This window comes from Ischnura elegans, chromosome 7 (assembly GCF_921293095.1).
Source record: "Ischnura elegans chromosome 7, ioIscEleg1.1, whole genome shotgun sequence".
NCBI lineage: Eukaryota > Metazoa > Arthropoda > Insecta > Odonata > Coenagrionidae > Ischnura > Ischnura elegans.
In genome coordinates, this window is record NC_060252.1 from 45958120 (window position 1) to 45986050 (window position 27931).

General features: G+C 37.0%; 1 protein-coding gene across 1 annotated transcript; it reads left to right on the forward strand.

Annotated features, from left to right (window-relative positions):
* Positions 1–142: 142 nt before the first annotated feature.
* On the forward strand, positions 143–27905 carry LOC124162972. Its single transcript, XM_046539752.1, has 10 exons — positions 143–453; positions 7891–8144; positions 9196–9419; positions 10021–10118; positions 22334–22562; positions 22954–23095; positions 25584–25773; positions 25927–26069; positions 26360–26472; positions 27285–27905. Coding segments are annotated over exons 1-10 (1695 nt in total). The 5' UTR covers positions 143–152; the 3' UTR covers positions 27286–27905.
* The last annotated feature ends 26 nt before the right edge of the window (positions 27906–27931 follow it).

Below are 27931 nucleotides of genomic sequence, written 5' to 3' on the forward strand. Positions count from 1 at the left end.
AATCTCGATGAAGGCAGACTGGTTTCCACAAAAAATTAATTTCGGTTCAACAACTATCTAAGGATTTTCAAAGAAAATAGTAGCGGTAAAGACTTTTGTTTCCATTCTCCCGTATTCAGTCCTTCGTACGGGACGGGTAGTACACATCCAAGATGCGATCGCGAGGAGAGTTCCGTTCGCGGGGTAGTCCCCTGCTGATTTTGTGTCTCTCGCTGGCGTTAAGCCCGGGATTGTCATACGGTGCCGGCAGCACGTACAAGGAATATGCCGGGTTCCTCGGAATGGAAGGATTACCGCTCTCGGCTTGGACCGACATGACGAAGACACCCGTTTTTCCGGTGCTCCCGTTGGTTGTCAGCCAGATCACGTCATCCGGAGGAGACGAGCTTTGCCGCACCCAGAGCGAAATCTTCCTAAGGGAGCTACGGAACTTCACCCTCTGGGCTGTGCAGAGTGAGTACATCCCCATGAATAGGGTATACCTGAAATGTACACCACCATACAGAGCTGAATCTACGCTCAAGGCGAGCACACTATAAATTGGCAATATTGAATACTTACTATCGGAATACAATAATTTTTGAATTACGATAGCTGATATCAAAACGATATTCAACGTCATGATTAATTGCAGTGATATTTAACACGATAAAAATTATCTACCGATGAAACAGGATCGGGTTAATAGAATTCACTAACTCTTGGTTAATAAGTATGGTACACGATGATATAGGATATTTATAACATATCATGATATATATTTAATACATTTTTATTGTAAGTGATATTTAATTTTTGTAATAGGTCTATACATAACGATTCTTAAAAGACAAGAAGACATTGTCCAAACTCGACAATAGATTCCCAATATATTTAAATATTGTGATTTTTTCCAATATTTCGACAAATTTCCCAGGCCTGAGCCCACGTTAAGGCCGTTTTACACGGTACACGGAATTGCGCAATCTGACGTACATGCGAAGGCGCAATTAAATTTCGTCGTGTAAAGCGGTGAATTGCTAGAATATATGCGAGAATGCGTGGATGCGAGACGGCAAAATAGCCCCTGTTCTAATTTCGTTCATGCATTCGCGCAATTCCACGCCATTTTAGAAATTAATGCAGCTCTAACCTGCGCAATTCTGTGTACTGTGTAAAACGGCCTAAAGGCCCACTTTAGATATCAAAAATAAAAAGTTGTGATTTAATAACTTATCATGACTAGAAAGTGTATAAATAGACCACCAGGTCTCAAAGTGAGAACTCTCCAGGCAATATGCGAGAATTGCTGAGATTAGTGATACCCCGGCGATATGCAGACCGCAAACCAATGGCACCGTAAGAGTGATTGCCAGCTTGGTGCCTACAGACTATGGATAGGAGATAAGATTCATGTATTGCGGTTTCAGCGCTTTCTGAAAGAGAAATCTTGTAGTGAGCACCTATGAGAACCATAAAGCCGAGAAGGAATATTGGAGGCTTGGACGAGACTGGCAAAGAGTGGAGGGAAGAGGATGATAAACTGTACGTGGCGATATCTATATGATTCTATTTCATTAAAGTGTTCAAGAGAGAGTATTACTCTTATTTGACGTAAGATACCAAAAAACTGCATAAAAATAATCTGAAAGAAGTAGGAAGAAATCGGATGATATCTTACATGAACACGAGCGTCAACGATATGAAGCCCTTACATTCATTTGAATAATATTTTCTATGAAAGGAAAATATTTTTTTTAAATAACTACAGTGTTTTTGCTGTAATTCCATGAGTTTGGAGAAAAAATAAATCTGTTAAATTCACACAGCAATGAGTAGACCCCACGCGATCACGGAGTTCAAACGAAATAGGGCAGCAAGGTTTAACTAAATATCCGTGAATTCTAAAACTATTTCTTTTCGCAAATCACCTCAAAAAGAGTCAGTAAATTCTTGATAATACTAGTAGTCTATACAATCGTGCGATTTTATTAAATTAGACCAATGTCATCGGATCCTCATTTGAAAAGTATCAAAACATTAACGGTAGTCGGCATGTTTTATTCAAAGTAAAAAAAGACTTCGTTGAAGATAAAATGAATAACCATAAATAATCCGCCAATACAATTTTTTACAGTCGTTGTTCTGCTCAAATATTTATTTCCCTAATCAAATGTTAAGTAAAGACCAGTAGTCACTGATTAGTAATGAAACAAAACGCTCTTCCAGAGAATTTCAGTTCCATCCTTTCACTAAAAATCAATCGCAAACACACATAAAATCATAGTTTATCAAAATAATATCAATTCTACGACTCAAGTATTGGGCTGAGAAACCTGAAATTTCAAATGGGAGTCAATGTCGTATGAAATAGTAAATGTTCAATTGATGCTAGCATGCGTGTTGATGGCAGCTGAGTAAATATCCTGTTAGGTAAGAATTCGTCAATATCATTTCTTAAGCGGAGTGGCATTGATTACGAAAGAATCTCAGGTGAATTAATCAGTCAATTAACCACTATAATGGCAGACTTGGACTAAAGAATCGGCTTCATATGCTACATGCAATCATCTGCAACAGGAAATCCACGAGGGTAAACTCATCAGGGATAGTTAGACAGCTTCCAAAGGAGTTAGTTAAAAGGATGAGGAACAGGATTGATGAGCTAGATTAAGAGACATGGACAAAATAAGTGAAGTATAAAGCATGGCAGTGAATAAATAGAAAGAATTAATGAGGGAGAGGAAGCTAATAGTAATAAAATACGTGTGTCGCTTCCATATGACCCAACTAATGGTGGATTAAGGGTTCGCCCACCCCATAATCTCCAAATCTTTATAAAGATGGTGATTATTAAGGTGGCACTACAAAGCAATTTTTTACTTTACAATATTAAAGAACAATGATAAAATATAATTGGAGAATATATAAAAGCCAATAGTCCACGAGGACAAATTATCGCTCAGCTGTCTTCCATACCACCAATGCGCCGCGGAAAGTAGTGAACCACCCCCGAAAATCAATGACTAAAATCCGCTTCTGGCTCCATCTTAACCAACAGGATGGTGAGGAGAATACAAATATCAAAATTCGAAAATGGTTATTTAAAATTTTCCATTTTTTGGATAATTTTAAGTGCATATCGTCATGACTCGGAAATTTCAAAATCGGAATGCCCCGCAAAATTTCGTCCCGAAAATAATCACAAAGTTGATTAATTAATGTGATAAATATTAAAACATGTTTATTTAGTTGCTCGCTTATTAAACGAATTACTCAAGCAGTCTATACACTGTAGTGGGCGGTCGTCAAACAACTTTTTTCGAAAGTCAAAGTTCGACTCTACTCTTACTTTAACTCGACTCGACTCTGTCTACTCTTATTTTAAAAATAGGCTTAGTATTAGCTGACACTCATTATGGTCGATGGTGCTACAAGACTGTATATCAGGGGCGGTCATCAAACAACTTTTTTCAAAATTCAAAGTTCGACATATTACAAAATGTAGCCCGAGGAACCAAATGAACAGAGAAAAAATTTTGTTCGTGTAGGTTGACATCCTAAGGTGGCACCATAGCAGTTTATGTTGAGCGTAGGCAACCCGCAAAACATACCCTCTTTTTACGCTATTTCGGCGATAAATGTCGTGATTTAAATGGTTTTTTCAGCCGATTTTGCACCAGTCATGTCTGAAATAGTCGAGGTAAGCAACATAGATAGAATAATCACGTTTTTTATACAATCACCGGTATTAAAATGCAAAGAAACGTAAAAATAAACTTTGAAATTTTCTTAATTAATGGTATATATTTTAATTTGGTGTACTCGTATGGTCATACTCGCACTAATATAACCCTACCGTTTATATAGAACAACACTTTCCCCTCTCCTCATCTCCCTATGAACTAATGTCAACTCACTGCTCAGGCTACATCGTCCACGAAAATGGCTCCGTGTTCCAAATTTTGCAGTTCTTCGCCCATCATGAGAACAGGTGCCACTCTGGCTCTCAGGGAGACCCAGAACTCACCACGTGGAGGGCGCTCCAACTCGAGCTTCTCCCATTACTACCCACCCTTCAAGTCTTATGACGTACCAGTTAAGATGCAATCTTTTTTGGATCCAAAATTGGTGGAGAGAAATGGTAATTAAACAGATTGGAAGAAAGTGAGCTGCTGAAGACTATGTAAATACAAATTAAAACAAAGTAACATATGCCGGTATCCTCTCCTCTTTCTCCATTTCCCCTCTATTCTCCCTTACTATATATATTCCCTGTACGCTATTGATGAATTATCTTGTACATGCGGATGGCCTTTCGAAAGGTTTGGTTAGGCAAGGATTTCGTGCCGAAGTGATTTTTTCAATGGAGAAGCACCTAAAATAAACATCGACAGTTGTTTGGGAGATATCTTCCCACATATGAAGATATTATGAAGTATTACTAGTGGGTGAAGATGGAAAAGACGCAACAAAGATGAGAATTTGATCAATCGGTTCAGGAGATTGCCCACGTTGTCGCCGACAGAGTGGACCAAGTGTAGAACGGCGTGTCTGGACCTATAATGTCGAACCGCGGCATCCTCATGGCAGATTAGAGATACCACCCGAAATGTAAAAAAAAATATGAAGAGCACTAAGAAGAAAAATTCATCTGTTGTCCATCGAGACTTGAAAAAATTAAAGAAAGATGTTAAAATACCGTTTGATTTTACTCAATGTGTCTTCCAAAATTGGCCCAGTGTATTCGTAAGCCGAGGACGTAAATTAAAATGAAGAAATATCATTCCTATTAGACCAAAGAATAAATATCAACCGGAGAACTAGTAATTGGGACCATTGATTGGAAAACCACAAAAAATATAGGAAGAAGGCTGCCAAAGAAAAAATTGATAAAAACGGAGGAATCATTTGAAACGAGGGCATCAACATCCTTTGTCCAGAAAATTGGTTCCAAACTCAAGTCTTAGTGCTCTAAAGTTCAAGATTACTCGCCACCTGTGCTCGACGATGAATGGCAACCATCCGCCCGCCTATCCTCAAGTAGCTCGTCGCGCAACATCCTGAAGCTGCCTGTGACCTGCCAATCGGTGAAAAGGCACAACGTAGCAAGCGGTTTGCAGCAACCCTCGTGACTGGAGCGTTTGAAGACGTCGGCCAGGTCACACCTGAAAATGCATCGCTGATTGTCGACCGGAAGAAAATTGCGCGACAAAGGAAGAAATACAGGGAGCTTGCGACTTCAGAGGATATGGAAGAGACCAACCGAGGATAGCATTGTTCATAGAGTTTACATTACTATAGAGTGTGGAGTATTTATGGCATTGTTCTTCGAGGGAAGAAAAGACAAGACGAAAATCAGGTTGTGCAGCAACAATGAAGTGCGCATCACGACTCATCCGAAGAGCATGTAGTTATATCCTTGCAGAACCCGGCGGAGTTCATTTGGGACATGCATAAACTGAAACAGGAGATACAGATTGTCTCGTAAAATCTATCCTCGAATTAGTTGAAGCCGCTTTAATTGACACGTCTTCCATACGGTGCATCGGTTGTGATGGAGCACCTTCGAATACCGCGACCGGCTGGAAGGGAGGCGCTATATGTTTTATCGACGTGCGTCTCGGGCGTGCCTTATAGATTTATGTGGGCCGTCTGCATTCAAATGAACTCCCTCTTCGACTTATAATGGAGAAATTTGATGGGCCAACGACGGGGCCAAATATCTACATTGGGTCAATTAGTCGCCAACTGAAGACCTGTGTGCAGCAACCTCTAATGAAATTTCAGACGATTGATCTTGGTCTACCTGATCCTGAACTAAATTTATCACTCATCAGCAAATACCAAAATTATTCGCTGGGCATGGCTCGTGGAACTGCCAGGGGATACATCCCACAAGAGCTGGCCGATCGCGATAATGGAGAAATTAATATATTAGATTATACTTAGAAACAAGACGACCAACAGTGGCTTTGAATTCATTAACCGAGATTATGATGAAACTCTATATTCCTATGTGGTTCACAATAGAGAAAAATTGGAAGATTACAAAAGCAGAACATATCTGGGAAATGTTTAAGAGAATAAGACAGTTCCGTAAGAAGTACAGATCTTGAGAAATTCATCCAGAGCAAAGCGTTCTTCGCTCATCCAGAAAACATCACCATTGGTGACTGATGAAAGGGACAAAGTGCGAAACATAGCCTTCCAAAGGATATTGCAGGCAAGAGACATTCGCCAGATGAAGGCATCAGGGCTTTTCACATCCCTGAGCAGTGCTTTTACATCAGTTCATAGGCGGGCCATATATGGCTATATAGGGAGATGAGGAGATCCTTACTCTAGGATGAGAGAGGCTAAAAGTGTTGTTCTATAATAACGGTAGGGTCATATTAGTGCGATCATGCCCATACGAGTACACCAAATTAAAATATATACCATTAATTAAGAAAATTTCAAAGTTTTTTTTACGTTTCTTTGCATTTTAATACCGGTGATTGTATAAAAAACGTGATTATTCTATCTATGTTGCTTACCTCGACTATTTCAGACATGACTGGTCCAAAATCGGCTGAAAAAACCATTAAAATCACGACATTTATCGCCAAAATAGCGTAAAAAGCGGGTATGTTTTGCGGGTTGCCTACGCTCAACATAAACGGCTATGGTGCCACCTTAGGATGTCAACCTACACGAACAAAATTTTTTCTCTGTTCATTTGGTACCTCGGGCTACATTTTGTAATATGCCGAACTTTGACTTTCGAAAAAAGTTGTTTGATGACCGCCCCTGATATACAGTCTTGTAGCACCATCGACCATAATGAGTTTCAGCTAATACTAAGCCTTTTTTTAAAATAAGAGTGGACAGATCTTTCAAGGTGACGTTAACATTTAATGAAAGGTTGCATATCCTTAAAATTTTCAAGTTATCAATGGGAAAGCACTCTACTACGGGAAGTACCATTCCAGACGTTCTTTATGGGAAAGAATTCAATGGCGATAAGGGATTGAACAATTTGTTTCAGGAAACTATTTTCAAAAATTTGGCCAGCGATAACTTTACCTACCGAATGCCGCTTGCGTACTGACAGTCCGTAGCAGACCTCCAAAGTCCATATGCAACATGCATAGCTTTACAGGAATATAAGTGCCCAACGTAGCTCCATTGGGTTAGTTTTCGTACAACACCCATTGTCCGAGAAGCAACCCGTCTGTCTGTTAATTTACATGATGCTGGCTACTAGTAAAACCAAAGGGGTTAATATGAAAAATAATGAAATATTTTTGAGTGAGTCAAACACCGAGATATCGTTGTTTAAAATGTGTTCAAGCCTTTTTTTGTATAATCACACGGCCACGGGAAGCGATAAAATTTATCAAAAATATTTTTATTTTTGACTCAATTTGTAATATTTGCCCATCATTCTAAAATATTACCTATTTTAAATCGAAGAAAGTCGTCAGCAAATTCACCTTCAGTAGGAATTTTTGGACAAGTAAAAATATGTGCACTGCGTCAGATATTTTGTGGCAATTCATTTAGAAGCAAGCCGGGATCTGCATGATCAAAGAGTAGAAATTTAACTAATTTAAGTACCATGCAAAAAATAGTATATATTGCTACCCTAGTTATTCTAGTTATGCAGGTAATTGTAAAATACTGCATTTTGCCTTAAAGGAAAATTTTACAGCCTATTTTTATGTATAAAAATAAAATAGTAATTTTTCAAATTAATATACTATAATCCAACATCACCATCTATATACATTTTTTATTATTAATTGAAGTAAAATTTGAAAAAAATCCATTGAATTGAAGAAACTATACTACCACAATAAATGAAATTCCATTTATTTTCACCTAAGAATTAAACTTTTTTCTAACTCACAAGTCAATTCTTTTCAGTGTTTGACGCATCCACAAAATTCCCAGATGGTGTAGTGAGTGGGAATTCATACCACATGGGACACTTTGACCAGTGCACAGGTATCAAAGTTGACCTCTCCAATGGTGCAGCACAAAACATGCTCTATGGGCAATATTGCTTGGCTGAAATCAACTTCATGGAAGAACAAGAGGTGCAGCAGATAAGGAATTACACTCTGGATCCCTACTCCATGAAATTCAATCCTAAGAGAACTGCATGGGACCGAATCAAAGTAAGGACATTGTATACAGTAGATAACCAAGCATGGAGATAACCTCTTGATTTCAGAGTTATTTGCGACAAAAATTTGTGATAGTAAACTGAATAAAAATAGATTACCAATAATCAATTGACTGTACATTCAGAAAAGATTTTGCTGAAAATTATAATCCTTAATCTTTTATACTCATGAGTTTAAAAGATTAAGGATGTAATGATAATTAGAGTGTAGTATGAGTAATATTCACTTCAGACCTTTCAGGTATTCATGATCATTAATGAAATACATGGCAAAAGTTCTTGACAAAAACATTTTTCTGTTAACCTCTGATTAAATTTTTACTTTATCTCGTTCAATTCATGATATGGTATGTTATCTCTCAGAGAAAAAAGCATGTTGAGATGACCACTAAGTCAACGAAACACAAGATGCCTGGATATGAGGATAGCATTTCTAATCTATATGGGAATACCACTAGAAATAAAAGTATTTATTACCATTGAAGTTTCTATCTAATAATTAAAAAAAAGGTCTTTAAAGGAATAAAAGAAAGCAAAATTCTGGGCAGAGTTTGAGTTTGTTGCCAGAGGAAGATGAATGAAAAAAACCATCCTACTGTTTAGGCAACCCCATATACAGAAAAATTTGTCATTCATGGACTCATTCCTGGAGCGGTTTGAAATAAAATTTCCTTCCATCTGCAATGCTTTGTAAAGTGAGTCCTATCTGCTTAATGAAAAATGCATTTTTTGGAGGGCAAAAATAACTGACATTTGTCGTGGTATTTTTTCAAAGAAATCTATACTCATTTAAGGAAGGGAGCTTTTCAATTTTCTTATAGATACACTCCCCCACTGCTAACATAGACACAATAGTAATACAATTTTTATTCCTGTGACAGTCTAATTTTTACTTTTACAGTCCTAAAATCAGTAATACTATTATTTATAAAATAATTTGCCGACCATAAGTGCCTTTCTAAAAGTAGAAGAGGGAATCTAACCTGAAATAGCATCTGAATATCTAACATCAGTAACTGACTCCATCATTTATCACTCTTCAGTATGCAGGTGACCCAACAAAATCAAGACGGGATGTCATTCACTGGTCACTGTGCATTCCAGCTTCATGCTCCCCAGCTTCAGTAGAAGATGCCCTAGTGCAAGCAATGAATTGGGTTAATGAAGTTTATGGAAAGAGTTTGAATATTAAAGTAAGAATTCCAGAGAGGATGTGCATCACAAATAGAAATGACGAATTTCTCAATGCATATGATATAACTTTCAGGTAAGTTGAATTCTCAATCTTCAATTACACACCATATCATGTGATATTTCAAAGAAATCTGAATATCTTATAACGAAAGATGAAACAAATGATGCCTCAGAGCTCATTAAAGTCAACATCTGAAAAAGACTGATACATCTTATGATTTTTATTTTAATCTTATTGTTAGTAAAGGATAATAATTCACCATAATGTGCATTAATTGCAGTATATATGGGAACCAATACTGTACATTCATTGCCAGGGCTTTTTCCTTGGGAGAAAATGGAATAAGGAAAAAATCATATGTAATAAGGGGATGTAAAAACCTTAGGCGTTGCTAGAGGTCTATCAAATTTTGGCGAGAAAAAAGTTCTAATAACAACATCAAATATCTTGGTGAAAAAATAATTTTGTAGTTTCTCATACCAAAATTATTTACATCATGTTGAATGTATTTTTCGACACACAAGCGCGTACTTCTTTTTACATTTTACGAAAGAAATCCCTATACTAGCTTGAATCATCCATTAATGATAACACCCATTGTGCCAAAAGGTTTGACAGTGCATTCCAATTTAATGAATGTGCATTGTATCCAATGATTTTTGTTTTATTTCAGTGTTTTCTTGACTGCTCTATCAATTACAGTCATTGCTGTAACTGCATACGATCTCAACACTATGACTGATAACGAAGAAAATGCAGGCACTAAAACAGGTAAAAAAACACTGATAAGGAAAACCTTTTCATTAAATAGTCTCTTAGATGATGATCACTGATGAAATAATGAGAAGGAAGGGAAAAAATTAACCCTGGTACATTATCAGGGAGAAACAGGTATTTTGCATCCTCTAAGTAAAAGATTTAAAAATATTATATTAAATTAAATTCATGTATTTTAAAAATGTAGAAAGAATAAGTTGACTACATTAAATACAAAAAACATTTGTTATTGATGATTGGTTTCCAGTTAATTTTGCCTTGACTCATATTTGGTGGACAACAGTTTCCAGCATATTCCAGCTTCCGTCTTTGGGTCCAAATGATCATAAATTTTTCATCAGCTGAAAAAATGAGGCGATAGAAATAGCGAATAATAAAAAGAATTTAAATTGGGAGAATGGCTATCCTTTAGCTTCACCATTCAAATGGCTCTTCCAACAATGGATTTCAAATCAAGCAAATCAGCGTGCACCTGACTAGCCTTATTTATATGAAGAATTGCAGCTCTGCATATCATTTGGATATGAACACGGAAGCTATGGAACGCACCTGTGACTATCGTCCACCAAAAATGAGTCGACACGGAATTAACCAGGAAACCAATCAACATTTTAATCACTGCAGAAGCCTCCATAATATGTAATTATAAACATGAAAAGATTTAAAAATATCGTATTAAATTAAACTCAGTTATTTGAAAAACTGTACAAATGTGAAAAGAATAAGTTGATTACCTCAAATAAGAAAAACATTTGTTGTATTCTTCTATTTTGATAGCAATTTGAAATAAAAGTTCCTTCAATCTGCAATGTTTTATAAATTGATTCCTTTCTTTTAAGATTAGATAGATGCTTGAAGTAAAAAAATAGGATGAAAGCTTAATCTTACTAAGTAAGAAATTCTTGTCAGCTTAAAAATCAATTTTTGTCAACCCTGGGATACCTCATGTGCTGTCCCTAAAAGTTGGGAAAATATTTTTGTGAATAGCAATATCATTTTATCAGTTTAACTAAATGTAATCTTTAAAAAAAATTATCACAAAAAAAATGTTCACAGTCAACACACTTCACAATTAATTTTAAGGAAGGGACAATATACACCATGCACTCACTCTTTCATGTGTGAGTGTAATGTTTCAGATGGTAGATCAGATATTTGAGCTTAATATCTTCTTTCTCTTATCCCCTTTTGCTGTTAGGCGTCGGGTTCCACCAGCCACTTTCTAAACTCCCTCCTATTCTGAACTTAATATTTGAGTTAGAAAGAATTCTAACCATCATTAATTTAAGTGGTCTAAAGTAAGATTCAACAAAATTATCAAAAAAGTGTCTGATTTATGCTGTTCTTTCTCTCTTCCACAGGTATGGTGAAGAGGATAATCCTTTGCTTTTCTGCCCGAAAGAATTTCTTAAATATCTTCAATGTCAAAGCATCAGAGGATAACCATGGATTGAACTGCATCCATGGCTTAAGATTTATGTCAATGCTGCTTATAATAATGGGCCATCGTACACTAGCAATCATCAGTGGACCACTATTTAACCCGGAGGTGGTTGAACAGGTAATGTTGGAAACTACTCTCATGTCTACCAATGAGTTCAAAACTCTATGCACCATTAATTTGTTTTAAAAAGCCGATTATTCCAGTACTATTTCATTCATAAGAAAATTAAAATTATCTGCCTCTCAGTACCTACCATGTATTCTATTTAATCATTACCCATTGACCATATTCAAGGCTTTCACAAGCCTTCAAAACAGTAGAGAAAAAATCATTACAATTACCTTCGAACGAAGATAGGATTTAACTCAATTTTCCAAAAAAAAAATGTTGAAAATTTTTAGTAATGGGCTGAAATCAATAAATATTTTATTATTGATCATGCTCAAACATGATAAATAATGCCACTAGAAAATGGCAGTTCATTATCGAGAAAATTAAGTTTAACAACCCTTCATATTTCAGATATATCGGCAACCAGAGGGTTCATTTCTCATCAATGGATTGATCATAGTAGATACATTTTTCCTCTTTGGAGGATTACTAAATACATATTTCCTTCTGATCAAGCTAGACAAGAGGGAAAATCTTAACTTCATTAAGCTCTTCATCCAAAGATTCGTCAGGTAAACATACCAGTGCATGAACGCAGCCAAATAACTGCACATACCAGCATGTACATATGGCTATCAAGGAAACAATAAAAGTAGAACATAATTTAATTTATTCCAGATTAACGCCAGTGTATGCTGTGGTTGTCATTTTCCATGCAACCCTATTTTATAAGATGGGATCTGGTCCACTATGGGATTCCAAGGTAGGATTGGAAAGAGATAGGTGTATCAGCAGCTGGTGGACAAACCTTCTTTACATCAATAACTATGTGATGAATGATAAAACAGTGAGTAGAATAATTAAGGTACTTGTGATCATCAGACACAATAGGGTAGTTTACTTTATCAAAGAAAACGAAAGGCATTGATTGCAATTCATTACCAACCATTAGTGTATTCATAATATACAAATTATTTAGTTTTAGAAATCCCAGTTTAGACTAATGTTAATGGTCAATTTTAACCACATTTGAAAAAGGCCAGATTGGCATGATGCCACTCCATGTGACGTCACGGGGACCTAGATGCTACACAAGTATGCAGTCAGGAGTTTTACATCACTGAGATTACCAATGCATGCATGAGGCACAGAGCTCAGGGAAACATCTCTTAACAATCACCTATTAAAATTGCCTATGGTCGAAAAGTTTCCTTCGTTTGATGGGTATTAATAATCCTTACTTAAGCCAAGCACTAACTGCTATGTAGCGGGGTACTCTGCTAACTGCAAGCAGCCTGCATCGTAGCGGTGCTCATTGCCTTGCACCAAGGTGGCAGCCAGAACCAGAATGACATCATACGGGCTTTTCCCAGCATTCATACTTAACTGTGGCATTTTCGTGCTCTTGAATATTTTCACTTATCATTTAATCGCGAAAAATATATAACGTCATTTAACACATTGAGTGCGGCATGACGTGATATCACGTCATACGTACCCCGAGGGTTCCGGCCCTGTGTAAGAAGTCAGTTCAGTTATACTATTACATTTTGCCCCCCTAAGTTGCTCAGCAGGGATCTAGCAGTGCATTTGTGAATGCCGTTTCAAGCAACCTTTCCTGGGAGGATCAGGAGAAATTTTTTCTTTTATTAAAGGTAAGCCAATTTCCATTCATATTCCCCCCTGTATTTTATGCTATTATTTTTATTTCTTTCTATTAATGCGTGAGTATGACAAATTTTACTTGAGTTTTATTTTACAAATCATATATATTTACAATCTGGAACTTAATTATGTTTGTTTTTTATTCCGTTTTTATAATGTTTAGCGAGAATATAGATATTTTTTTCCATCCTTCCTTTTTTTCTTCTTGCAAGCCTAGTATTTTTCAAACCTTTATTGTCTGGTGTTAATAAGATTTATTAAATTAATGCATGAAGTACTGTGATTAGTTAAACTTTAATGTTAATTTAAAAATGAATTTAATTTAATTATGCAACGTAACATGTCTCTGACTTTTGCACCCTTCCTTCGTTTGTCAGTGCAACTCCTAAGTAGGGAGGGGATCGACAAGCAGCAATATTACGAGAGTGAAGGAAGTTATTTACGGAAAAAGTGTAAGTTATTTATAATATTTATTGTTGATTTTATGTATATTATGCACCTATAAACATTCTTATTATAATTGCAAATAACTGTTTACACATTATCCCATGGCTTGGCGAAGAAGTGACTGTCATTAGATCCATTATTCTTCCATCCAACATTCCTTATCCCAAGCCACTTTTACCATCAATATCTCAATCTTACTTCCCTGAACTTATCCAAGAGGAAGGTGGCAGAAAGAAGTATCGATGGTGCAAGTATTGCACAATTGCAGTGCAAGCACTCATGGGCGTAGGAAAGAGACCGCAGATATCTACACTGGCTGCAAGGATTCTCCTCTACTGTCCCGAGCTTTTTTCTTTCTTTCATAAGAAGGCATAAATAGTATTATATATTTTTGTATCATATATTGCAAATAGTATTATAGGTTAAATATATTGTTATAAAATTTTATGAGAGAGGTATTTCCTACATTGGTCAAACATACATGACTGTATGAAGCAGGGGCGCCGACTTATAAAAAATATTGGGGGGGCCCATACCGCCGGTCTTGCCTCGGGAAATTTTCTAAATTTTAGATAAAAAATAGTGTTTTTTTTAAAGCCTTTTACAGGGGTCATGTAATCAACATTAGAACCCCGAAAACTCGACTCTCTATAACTCGACACTTCGGGAAACTCTACAAGCCTGACACATTTTTTGGCTTTGAAAAAAGAAACAAAACATCAACAGCACGGTATTTTGGTAAAAAGCTAATTTCATTTACAGTTATAATTACGCTCATAGACTATTACAGAGCAGTGAATATGTAGCTCTGAACAAACTAAAATTATATTTAAATAAATCCTAAACTATCATAAAAAGAATAAAACATAAAATATTGCTGTTGCACAGCAATAGCACTTTTATTAATAAGTGATGTAGGTAATTTAAGTTTACTTTGAAGAAGACTTAAATTCATTCAGTTCATTGAATTAAAACAATATCTCAACGTTAATCCTTTAATACAGTTAGCAACGTTTATAAAGTACGCCTAATACTTTCAGTTAACAAGTATGTAAATAGCGGGTTTTAATTGGGTCTTACTCTCTAAAAATACTGAAGTACTTGAAAATAAATAATACAGTGCTATAGTACGAAACATAGATATAATCATAATACATAAATACAGTACTGACCTATCACTAATATTTTGAAACTGAAAATGTAACATTCTGTATGAATATATACGTTTTATAAAGATTTTTAATATTTCTATTTATACCATTATTAGTGCAAGAGTGTCTTTAGAAAGGTGCAAATGTCGACCGTCTGACCGGATTACTGTATGTGAAGTCGCTGATGACTGTCGGATATCCAATTCATCCAAAACATCTCGGTAGGCATGGAGAACAGCCGAGTTGTTCAATATCGCTTCTGTCCCATTGTTGATCGCAGACATGATTTCAGACGTCTAAGGGCGCTAAATGACCGTTCTGCTGTCGCTGTCATTATTGGAACTACTTGGAGAAACTTAACGCACTTCACTACTTCGCATAACATTTCTCCAACTGCAGGCTCTTATGTAATGTACTTTCTTACATCACGCATGTTTTTTAAGACCAGCTGTTTTTTATTAGCGATATCAGCTAACATATACAAGTGTAAGCGCAATCTCTGAATGTTGAGGTCATTTTTGAAAAACTCAGTTGAGTTTACAAAATTTGTTTCCCCTCTGTTCACTAAAAGCAAACACTCTTGTTCAACTGCAATAACCTGCGTGAGTCCAGTGGATGCAAACCGCTCAGTAATGCAAGATTGCACCGTTTCACAAACTTCAATGTAGATAGCTTTGTAGTAATCCTTTGGAGTTTTGAAAGTGTGCGATGAGCTGGCTTTGTCGTTTTCATATTTCTTTGGCATAAGTCGATTCCGAGGAAGCGAAGGATCATTAACTTGTGAAGGTTTCTCTTTAAAACACAATTCCCAAAAGTGTTCAAAACTATCACGCCTTCCATTCAATATACAAATCAAGCCCTCATATATTTTTCCGAGATCAGCAACACTTAGATGAGGGCATTGAATCTTTTCATTGACATCCTCTACTGGGTTCATTACATGGCAATAAAGACGTAAAAATAAATGAGTCTTAAATTGTAACATTGACTCAAGGTAGCCTGCACATTTGTAACCAGCCTCTGTTTTGTCCTCTGCACTAAATGTTTTGAAAAACTCAAGAAGTTCTTCAAAGTTTTTCACTATTCTCAAAATACTGGAAGCTCGCATTGTCCATCGAGTCGGGCAAAGAGGTCGTAGACCAGGTTGATCGTTGGCGCTCTCACAGCGTATGCTTCTGAAAAGTCCCATCCTTTTGGTGGATTCCCTTACGGTGTTTATTAAGTCCTTGGCAAAAGCCATAATATCCCTCATACATGTAAGAGCGCGGAGACTGTCTACAACTGCCAAGTTTAAACTGTGAGCAGTGCAGTGCACATAACCTGCTTTTGGTTGTACATCCAAAACTAACTTTTGTAGTCCTTTGAACCTACCTCTCATATTCGAGGCACCATCATAGCACTGTCCTCTCAAGTTATCCATTGACAAATCAAGACGAGCCAGAACGTCTTTTATTATAATAAATAGAGTCTGTGATTCAGCGTTGGGGATCTTGTATAAACCAATAAAGTCTTTGTTGATGATTAAGGAATCATCGGCAGTAGGAATACAAAATGACACTTGTTCATGAATCGAAGAATCACTTGTTTTGTCAACTATAATAGAATAATGTTCAGTCTTCTTGATTGAAGCCAATACCTTTCTCAACACAGTCTTTCCTAGTAGATCAATGATCTCGTTTTGAATATCGTGGGATGTCCACTTGTACCCCAAACGCCCTAACCAATCTTTTAACTCAGGTACTTCATTCTTTCGGAGTTCCAACAATTGAAAAAAATTTGAGTTTACATCTTCGTGTCCTCTAATTGCTAGTCCTTGTCGGCATAGAAATTGCACGGTAGTAAAAATTGTCTCAAGTGCTAAACGGCCTTTCGTCATATCACTATCTAACTGTTCGTTCAGTTGGGAGACCACACTTCGGTTAGGGATAGAATTTAGTCTCAGAACACCTCCTTTATGCGTAAACGTATTTTCATGAAGACGGAATTTTTCCAAAGCCTTTTTCCAGTTAGAAAAGCCTAGGGAAAGAAATGCATCTTCTTTTTTTTGAAGAAAATTGTAATAGATTTTTAGCATCTGCCTCTTTGCAGGTTTTGCAGTAAACTTTTTCGGTAGATGCTTGATATTCTAACCATGCATATTTGGTCAACCAAGACTTCTGAAATGATCTTCCCTTGCCGGATTGTCCAGGTTTCGGCTGTGAACACTTCTCGCCTGAAGACGATGAAGCAATTGACGACACAATGATTGTCGCAGGCTGACTTGCAGTACCATCAACTTCCAAGCGCGGCTTTTTTGTAACAAATTTATCCATTGCAAACTTAATTCAAAATGCACTAAGAGACTAAAGTAAACAAATAACATATAGTCACATAAATTAGTCTCCGAAATACTAAAGTTGAAATGCTAAACACGTCTGCACTGAAAGGAAATATTCACACTGAATGACTGCGCCAGCAGGGTGAACTCCATATTGCTGCGGCGTCGTAATGTCTTGAAGTGTCAAGGCGACGCGAGGCGGAGGCGCGCAGGGTTTCAGGTGCTTCTGCTTTCCGATTCAGTCCTTTAGCAGTCGCCGCGGCCGCAGCGCTGGCCCGCAAGGCTGCAAATTGGTCATTATTACCATTATTGGTCATTATTTCTGCTGATCTTGATCATTAAAAGTCATTATAATTCTAAAAAGTCTCTAAAACTCAATTCTATACCCTATTTACTTACAAGTAGGATGAGGATTTTTGGCTTTTACTCGCCTAAATCGGGGTTGTTATATGAGCGCGAGAGAAGGATTCGCGGCAGACGACTCCAAGCTGCGTATGCTTCGAAAGCGAACGTGTAGATGAGCCCGGTGCGGCAGCAATGTCATCTGATACCCGGGCGCAAATCGACAATTTCTGACTAGCAACTTTGTTGCACCTTCCACAACAATGTAGTGAGGGGGAGTGACCAATCCATCAACCAATGTCTCCTGCATACATCCTGTTTTGGTTGACCATGAAGGTAATGTAGCCAGGCAGTCAGGCGACAGATGAGTAGCATTATGGTAGGGGTGAGATTACAAAATGCACGAAAGTAGCGAGCGAATGCTTAACCTCCACAACTAAGTTTTATTGAAGAACAATACCATGTTACAATACGGACAAGATCTTACGTAATATGGTTCCAGTCCCTCGTTACGTAAGACCATGTAAGAAAATCCTAACCCCCACTCTCCCTCAAAACGTCATCCATAATACTTAGTAGGAGCAAGGAGGTCCAATTTCTTTTTTTTCTCTAAAATCCTATATTGTTGTTTTTTCAAAGCCATCTTATGTGTGAGTAACTACCGTAACACAAAGGGTCCAAAACGCCACAAACCTCCCATTATTATCTGGCCGGTTTCAGAAGGGTTTATGTTGAATTTGGTCAATTTGTGATCATTATTGGCGCAAAAATAAGTCATTCTTCCATTTAAATCAACCGGGAGGCAGCTTACATCCCTCTTGGCCCGCCAGTTTGTACCCGAAGGTTCACGCACCGGGAAAAATTCAAAGTGTGTCGCAGCCCCGAAACACTATCATGATTCACACCACTTTTTTCAGTTAACATGTTTAATACCGTAATAATTATTGTTTTATATCATCACTGAATGTATTTTAAAAGGTAACTATCGTCAAACAAGGAAAATAAAAAATACCAAGATATTTTTGTGATTTTACAAAGCATAATACGACTTAATTAATTTCTTGAATTAATGGGGGGGCTCCACCCCCCCAAACGAAATATTGGGGGGGCTCGAGCCCCCTCAGGCCCCATGGAGTCGGCGCCTATGGTATGAAGTTGTATATAATATATAATTTGAAAATGGCCATCATTTCGATTGTATTGAATTTGTTTTGGGAAAATATAATATTTTTTTCATGTCATGTGATTCCTTTTTTCAATAGACTAGGCCTCTTACATAATTAAGAAGTAACTAAAGATTTCCAAGCACGATGAAATTAGTCTTTCCCTCGTGTAATTAGAAAGAAAACACCATCGTTGCTTTCGGTAATCGGGTAAGTAGTAAGGGGCATAGACGCTGCAAATCTATTCCTAGCTATACAAATTATTGAATGGTTTGCTTGAATTGATATTATTATGCACCAAATGAAAAAATATCACTGCGGTAAAAATTTACATAATTTTCAGGTTTTCGCAGAACATTCGTAGTAAAAACCGCGATACGTGGTCTAAATGAAGATTACTTGTAAGATTTTTGCTTGCAAATAATATTAGTTCCAGTTTTTATGCATTAATTTCTAACTCGGTCACATCAAATTGCAAAAATATGTTATTGGCTTGAGTTCAGAAGATAGTAATGAGGAAGTTATGGGCAGTGGCGGCTCGTGAGTCAAATGCTGGGGGGGGCGCACTCCACCGGGGGTCATAGTTTTTTAATATTTCGTGTATTTTATTAAGTTTTTACGGCAATCTAGGAATAAAATTTTGTGATGCCATATGTTCCGTTTATTTCAACAAAAATACCTTGTTTTCCTAATAAAGCTTGATTAATAAATACTAAATGCAGTAGACTCTCGGTCATACGGATCGGCTTAGTCCGGACTCTCAATTATATTAATCAATGATCTTGAAGAATAAAAATATATTTGCTGCGATATTTTGCGAATACAAACGAAAATACGTAACTTTAGGTTTTAGCGCCTAAATTCTTCGTGCGGATATGCCCGCAATACACTTATGTTGTTCATTTTGCAATCATAATGCGTTATTTGTCAAATCTATTCAACATTTGCAAAGATTTAGGTAGCAATGACACTTGTAACACCTGAGGAGGGAGGGGAGTGTCACTGACTTCCACTAGGTAACAAACACTACTAGAATGCGCGCGCTTTGCTATTGCAGATGTAAACTTTGATTGCGGTGTACGCGTTGCTTCTTGAATACAGTATGATTGAAAATCAATAATTAAACATTTCTCACACATTTTTAACAAAATCTGAAATACTCACATGCCTTTAGTTATATTGCAGAAGTCCATCCTTCTTTCCTTTTGTCCAGCGAAGTGATCAATTACACGTTCGTTGAAATCAGCGCCGGACAACAATTTCTTTCCGATTGAACATATGGTAAGGGGCACTAGTCTATAAATAAACAAGGGACGACACAAAATGGGCCGACGAAAAATACGACCAAAAAGAACAAGGTGCCTGGACACAGATTTGGGGACAATTTTTCCCTATATTTCCCTATAACAAAAACGAGCACTGTTGCTTAATTCAAAATTGTCTTCTTGAATGTACACACAGCACTAAGAAACTTCTTAATCGGCAATTAAGCACAGTTAACTCCTCAAAAATGATGTCTGAACTCATTTCACTCCGTTCTTTCCGAGAGTCTTGCCGTTACTATAAGGAAGACTCAAGGGAGAAGTCGTGGTCCACTAATGCTGATTCAGCTGAGGGACGAATTTAAGGTCAGCAAAGGCATTCAAGCAGACGTCACGGACCATCTCCTTGAGTCTAAGATTCATATGTGGTAAACACACGAAACGCCAACGGTTCGCACTTGGAATAACCATGTCTTCGAAATCATTGCCATGATATAATAGAATATAAATTCTAGATCGTAAAAGAAGACGACTCTGAACCACAGATAGGAGCTGTAAGGATATCCGCACTGATATGAACTCTTCGAAGCCACTTAAATCAGACCCAAGGGGACATTTTCCGTCAGACAGCTACCGCTCTGCCGCTGAGGAATTAGGTGAACATGAACTAATAGAACAAGGATGGCTAGAAAAATGATGACCCTACACACAAAAGGTGCATTGTACTCGGAACTTCTTGACATTCATTGAATAACTCCATTTAAAGTCACGTTTTACGGGTTAAATCATGTTTAATCCTTCCCTATCATGCACGCACCTATTTCTTAAATTATAAATCAGTGGGGAATGTTAACTGATTTTCCTAATACTGCAGGTATTTTGATAAATTTATCTGAAAAATAGGTACCGCATTTCTAAACATCGGGAAGATATGAATACATTGTTCAGGCCTAAACATTATAATATTAGTTTCCCCAAGGTTCTTGAAATTCGTAATCACAATAGAACTGTGGCAAATACTCGGGAATAGTTTTCCTACATCAATACGGCCTTTAACTGGTTGATTTTATGTATTCCGGAATCCAAACACCAAAAAAACGCAAGCATAATGGGATAATTTATTTTCTGTAGCAATACCTACCAGTAATTAAAAATTAAAATCGTATAACTACACCCAGTACAGTGACCATTCTGATTCCGTACGTCCCTTTTCTGTGGCAGCACCAAGTAGACGCCAGATTGTACGCCCGCCGGCCTGCGCAGCGATGTCAACTCACACGTCGCTCTGCGCATTTTCGGACGACGTCCCAAGAGTTCCATAAGACACAACGTTAGACGCGTCATAGCACCAGTGGCCCCCACCACTACCACTCTCCATATAACTGCATGGGGATGGATTGGGACGTTCTGGCCAGCGCCCCACGGCTACAAATACGAACTTCTCGCGCTATTTCTTTTCGTGTTTTTCCAACACTTTCGATGTATGTGACTGAAAAAACACTTTGATTAATTAGATATATAATTATAAATTCATGGATATTTTTTTTTTTTTACTTTTTCAAATATTTGGGAGGGGCGGCGTCCGAGAGTCCTTATGGGCAAGCCGCCACTGGTTATGGGTTGATTATTTCTGTTTCTACATCCATTTTTATTTCGGCAACGGAGTCTATACCCCAATGACCCAAAAAGGACATGTATCAGCAAAATCTTTCCTCATACCTTCCTCATCTTTTTGATGTGCCGATGGCACTCCCAAAAAAGTTAAAAGAAACGGTGGCGCGGGGAAAAAGCCAATAGTATGCAACCCGCATCACGTATCTATCCCGCTGTGCGGGTGACTTGATATCACGTCATAAATAAAAAATTCAAAGCTAACAAATTAGAGCCGAGAAATTTTTTTCATTATTTTTCCCAGCTCTTATGGCATCCATGCATGTGTTTTGTATTAAAAAACGACAGCTGCACCGGGGGACGATTTTGAGTTTTACATGGTCAGCATTGAAAGTGTTAATAATGTAAAAATTTGTAATACGTTCTCCAGGAGTAATAATCTTTCGATTAAGGCAGTAAAAAATAATAGGAAAGCACCCTATTATATACTTAGAAACATATTTCTTAGAATATTTTAATGAAGTACATAATTATAATTTCTACAGTGAACGAAATATGATGTTCTGTGAAATACTCCAAATTATATTCAAGTTTTTATAGTTACATCTCCATTGAATCAGCAACTTTGCCTACCAAATGGGTTTTATGAAAGAGAAAGAAAAGAAGATAATAATAAAAACCTTCCAATTAAATAAGATTTTATGACACATCCAACCTCTTTTCCATTTCAGTGTGTGCCCCAATCTTGGTACTTGTCTTGTGACGTGCAGTTCTATATCCCATCACTGTTCATAGTTTATCTTATATGGAAGAAACCAAGAATAGGGTTAATTTTATTGGGCATTGCCACATTTCTGTCCCTCTTAATTCCATTTTTAATAATATTTATCGAAGAAAAGGATGCAACGCTGCTTCCTTACATACGGTAAGTACAAAGTCACTTGCAAATACTCTGAGAAAGAGGTAAATGCTGATGTGCCCTTGAACTTTAATGGCCTTTTTATTCAATACCTCACTACATAGTGTCATATTATATCCATCATAGTTTCTCTCACATTAAAAGTTGACAGAATATTGAAAATACCAACATACCAATCTTACTAAGCACCAAAACTGGATTATTTTTGTATTACCTCAATATCTAGACATTTCTTATAATGATTATTCCACAAATCAATTTACTCAGTAAGGCAATTGTTGTGTGAGCATTTTATTTCTATTGTGAGCATGAGAATCACTTTAATTCCAGAATTTATATTGTTAGCAAATTCCAAATTAATCATATATTTCTCAAATAAATTTTTTTTTTATTTCAGCAATTTGAAGGATATTCAGTCTTATGAGAATTTTACATCATTCTACATAAAAGCTCACAACAGAGCCTGCCCTTACTTGGTTGGAATATTTACCGGATTTATATTTTACAAATTTCGAGATTCCAAATTCAAGTTCACCAAGGTAAGAAACTCACTATAGCCTATCAAACTTATGCAACTACCTCATTAGATGCTAAGTAAAAAACATTCCCTTATTTAGCAATGTGAAAAAAATAACACTGAAGAAAGAGGGTAAAGCCATAATACAGGCTCATTGAGCAAAATTTAAAATTGTTAATGGCGAGTTAGAAAAATAAGAATATCCACATCTTTCCTTTTTGGGCCCCTAACCTCTTTCTCTACCTATGCGTTCACGGCAAAAAATCAACAGACTTAATCCTTCTGCAGATAAGTCTCATATAATGACCTTTTCCTTAGTGTTTTGCCACACATGTATTAGTTAACCCTGCTCTGCTAACCCAGTATTGCTCTATGGCTACAATTGGTTCTTTATCTTTTACACTCTGTAGAGCAATTTTATCCCTAAATGAAGTCATCCCTGACTGGGTTCATGAACTGGAATTCTACTGACACCACTAGCTCATGAAAAGTGGGGTAATTTTCAGTTTTTTATTTTAAACTTATGAAAGAATCGCTGAATGAGGAATATTTTATTTTTCAACATAATTTATCTTACCTTCCACCATCCCAATTAAAGTATTTTTTTTAATTCACGGGATTTTGGGAAATGAATATTTTACCCCAAGGTCAGTGGCTCTCCACATAGCTATTCATTAGTACACAACACCTTGAAAACTTGGTTAAAATAGCATGACCAAAAATACTTCATCCGATGTACGAGCAGCTACATCAAAGCTACATGTAATTATTCAAATAAATTTTCCAAAATTATCCTTCATCTGACTTTCTTTCTCTCAGAAATGTTAACTCTATATTTAAATCCTTTTTTCTACAAATAAAATGTAATCTGTTCTACTATATTATAATACACCTAGGTTTTATTCAACAATCATGAAAGTGAAAAAACCACATAATCTGTTGCGAAAAATCCACAGAGGAAAAATCATTCGCCTTGACTGGGATTCGAACCCTCGATTTCGAACTCGATTTCCGGCCGAGTGCTTTAGCCAGTTAAGCTGCCGAGGCTTCATTCTCTCCTGTGGAAATTTGTGGACTATACCGGACAAGGTGGTATGCAGGGGGGAAGGTACGACTTATAAAAAATATTGGGGGGGCCCATATCGGAGGTCTTGCCCCGGGAAGAGGTTAAATTCACAGTGTGTCGCAGCACCGAAACACTACCATGATTCACACCACTTCATTCAGTTAACCTGCTTAACCTTATAATTATTTGTTTCAACACTCATTGTTAAATTTATTTAAAAGGTAACTATCGTCAAACATGGGAAATAAAAATTACCAATATATTTTTGTGATTTCAAAAAGCATAATATAACTTAATTATTTTCTTGAATTATTGAGGGGGCTCCGCCCCCCCAAACGAATCTTTGAGGGGGCTCGGGCCCCCTCAGGCCCCATGGAGTCGGCGCCACTGGTGGTATGGACTGCTGAGCATATGATGCGACTAGCAGTCCAGGTGGTGAGCATGGCGCCACAGCCAGAGAGCAAAGCCCGAACTTTGAACACTAGAGGTGTTCGCTCTGGACTTATTAAAGTATACCGGGACTAGCCACGGTGATAACTTTTTACGGAGTCACCCGCAATGCACAAATAGTGCGGAAAATCCACAGAGGAAAAATCATTCGCCTTGACTGGGATTCGAACCCGGATCCCTCGATTTCCGGCCGAGTGCTTTAGCCAGTGGAAATTTGTGGACTATACTGGACAAGGCGGTATGGACTGCTGAGCATATGATGCGACTAGCAGTCCAGGTCATGTGCACGTATCGTCCTAGCACTACCGCTACCGCGGCGTCACGCGCAAGAATGATGCCTCGGTAGCTTAACCGGCTAAAGCACTCGGCCGGAAATCGAGGGATCCAGTTTCGAATCCCGGTCAAGGCGAATAATTTTTCCTCTGTAGATTTTTCGCACTATTTGTGCATTGCGGGTGACTCCGTAAAAAGTTATCACCGTGGCTAGTCCCGGTATACTTTAATAAGTCCAGAGCGAACACCTCTAGTGTTCAAAGTTCGGGGTTTGCTCTCCGGCTGTGGCGCCATGCGCACCACCTGGACTGCTAGTCGCATCATATGCTCAGCAGTCCATACCACCTTGTCCGGTATAGTCCACAAATTTCCACAGGGGAGAATGACGCCTCGGTAGCTTAACTGGCTAGAGCACTCGGCCGGAAATCGAGGGATCTGGGTTCGAATCCCGGTCAAGGCGAATGATTTTTCCTCTGTGGATTTTCCGCACTATTTGTGCATTGCGGGTGACTCCGTAAAAAGTTATCACCGTGGCTAGTCCTGGTATACTTTAATAAATACATAATCTGGTGTTGTATACTTTGAATTAGCATATGTCAATTATTTGAAGCATGAAAGTATACAAGTATACTGAATATATATAGTCTTACAGGGGTTATCTAGTATTTTATTAAAAAATCATCATAAAATACAAACGTAGGTACCTTCTATCTTCTTCCAGATCCAGTCACATGTTGGATTCACCTGTTGCTTCATTTTGTTTGTGGCAACAATAATATCTGGGTATTTGTTCTATTATCCAGGAAATCAGTACAATGCTCTGGAGTCCGCATTTTATGGCTCCTGTTTCAGAATATCATGGGCAGCTTCAATAGGATTCCTATTGTTTGTTTTCAGCAAGGGAGATTTAGGTAATTCAAATACAATTATTATGTATTTCCTAGACCTACTACAAAGATATTTTTCAAATGATCGATATTTTTAACAATATTCGCAAATGTACGGAATATAAGAAACAGCAGAAGACAAAGAGAATTAACAATCCTATTTTTTCATCGTAACAGGTCTACTTAAGCAAACTGTTGAATGGAAAGCATTTATACCTTTGAGCAGACTAACGTATTGTGCATACTTGGTGCACACAATCATTCAGCTTTACCACATAGGTAGTCTGAGGAAACCAGAGTATATATCAGTGCCTAATGTAGTAAGTACTAATCCATATAATGAATCTGAATTGTTTTTCCTTATAATACTTGGAAATATATTGACATGTATTATATCAAGATTACTATTTGAATGTGATAAAAAAATCTTCAGACATCTAGTTTTTCATGCAAATTCTTCTTGATCACTGAAACTTTATCCCCATTGTTTATTTTCAACTTGACATTAAAACTCTTCAAAATTTTAGGATTGCGAGGTTACCTTTAAGTTATTATCCTCTTAGTTGAATCATTGCAATAACAACTACAATAAAATTTAATTTTATCACAGCTTTGGCAAACAGCTGGAGACATATTTGTGACATTCCTAGCGTCCCTGCTATTATGCCTGTCAATTGAAGCACCAACAAGAGCAATTGAGAAGGTTCTGTTCAGAAGAAGCTGGTAAGTAGTCATAAGAAATTAAAAATCAGAGGCAGTAAAAAATAAAAAGACTCGTGATTGAAAACTCAAATGTTTCAATTCATCAAAAAAATAGATCAAATTAAGTCAGTAGGATTAGATAGTTAGGTTATGTAATTTGGAATTTGATAAAAACCTGTGAATGAATGAGGTAGTTATTACAAAAGGACTGAATACCGAATTCACCCATAGAAGCCGCACAACTTTTATCCGGAAATGCCGGTGAATAAAAGGGTTGCGTGGCTTACACAAATCCTCCAAATTTTAATGCAAGCTGGGTGCCATTTTCCTTCATAATCTTTTTGTTTATGTCTTCAGAGTTTAGCATTGAACTAAGAAACCTTCACAGGAATTACATTTCTAACACTATTGTACCTTATTAATCACGGTAACGTAATTTTATTGATTTAGCGACGAACCAAGAGTACCTAAATTAGAAGGCACCCAAAAAGTGCTAAGAAGTTTTTTTTTTCCTCACCAGCCGGCCCAAAAATGGGGTTGAGCGGGATACATAAGTAAATACAGATTCTGAGGTTCTACTGTATTATGTGTGAAATTTACACTGAGATTGTGCATAAATAATGTCCTCACTACAGCATCTAATTGTGATTCAATATTTAAATAAGTGAAAAACCTCACGTTGACTCATTAATCCAACGCTCATATACTACAGTTAAATAATAGAAAACCACAGTAGAATAATGCCTATTAAGAGATAACCAATACTGAATGGTCCAACAATGAATATTTATCATTATTTTTCAAAGCCATGATAAAATTCTCTTCGCTTTCAGAATAAAGACATTTTCCCTGCCACAAAATGGAAAGGGTCCATGAAGAAGCGTCAGGGGATATCAAACCATCCCATTAAATATTGAAGTAAGATATGGAGTATGACAGAGGAGAGAAAAAGGACAAATGGACATGGAAGTTTTGTGTATTCAAATCATTGTATCTTTCTTCTCCCATGTCTAAATATGATCATCATTTGAATTTCATCGCCTATGTTGGTGAAGACTGTAGCACACGAGTGGATAGTGTGATAATCCACCTAATTGTTGCTCTTCGGCCAAGTTTGATATGACTATTTCTGTTATTACTGCCATTTTGCAGTGCCATAATTAATACTTGTAGGATTATCAAAATGGAAAAGATGTACACAGTTAATCCTTGTTAGATTAAATGTTATTTAACTTGTCTCACATGTGAAATCAAATGTTTAAATTGAGGAAAACTGACAGAATTGGTAACTATAGAACTTACCATTTTATAGGGAGTCACAAGGAAATTGGAGTCTTAGGTTAACTTTGTGATTGCTTTCCAGTTCAATCTAACCAGCACATTCCCTCATTAGTTATGTTGCCTTTATTTTCCTAAATATATCATACTGCTGATGAATAAAATCTTTTAGTATGCAAACCTGATTATTGTCTATGTTCCT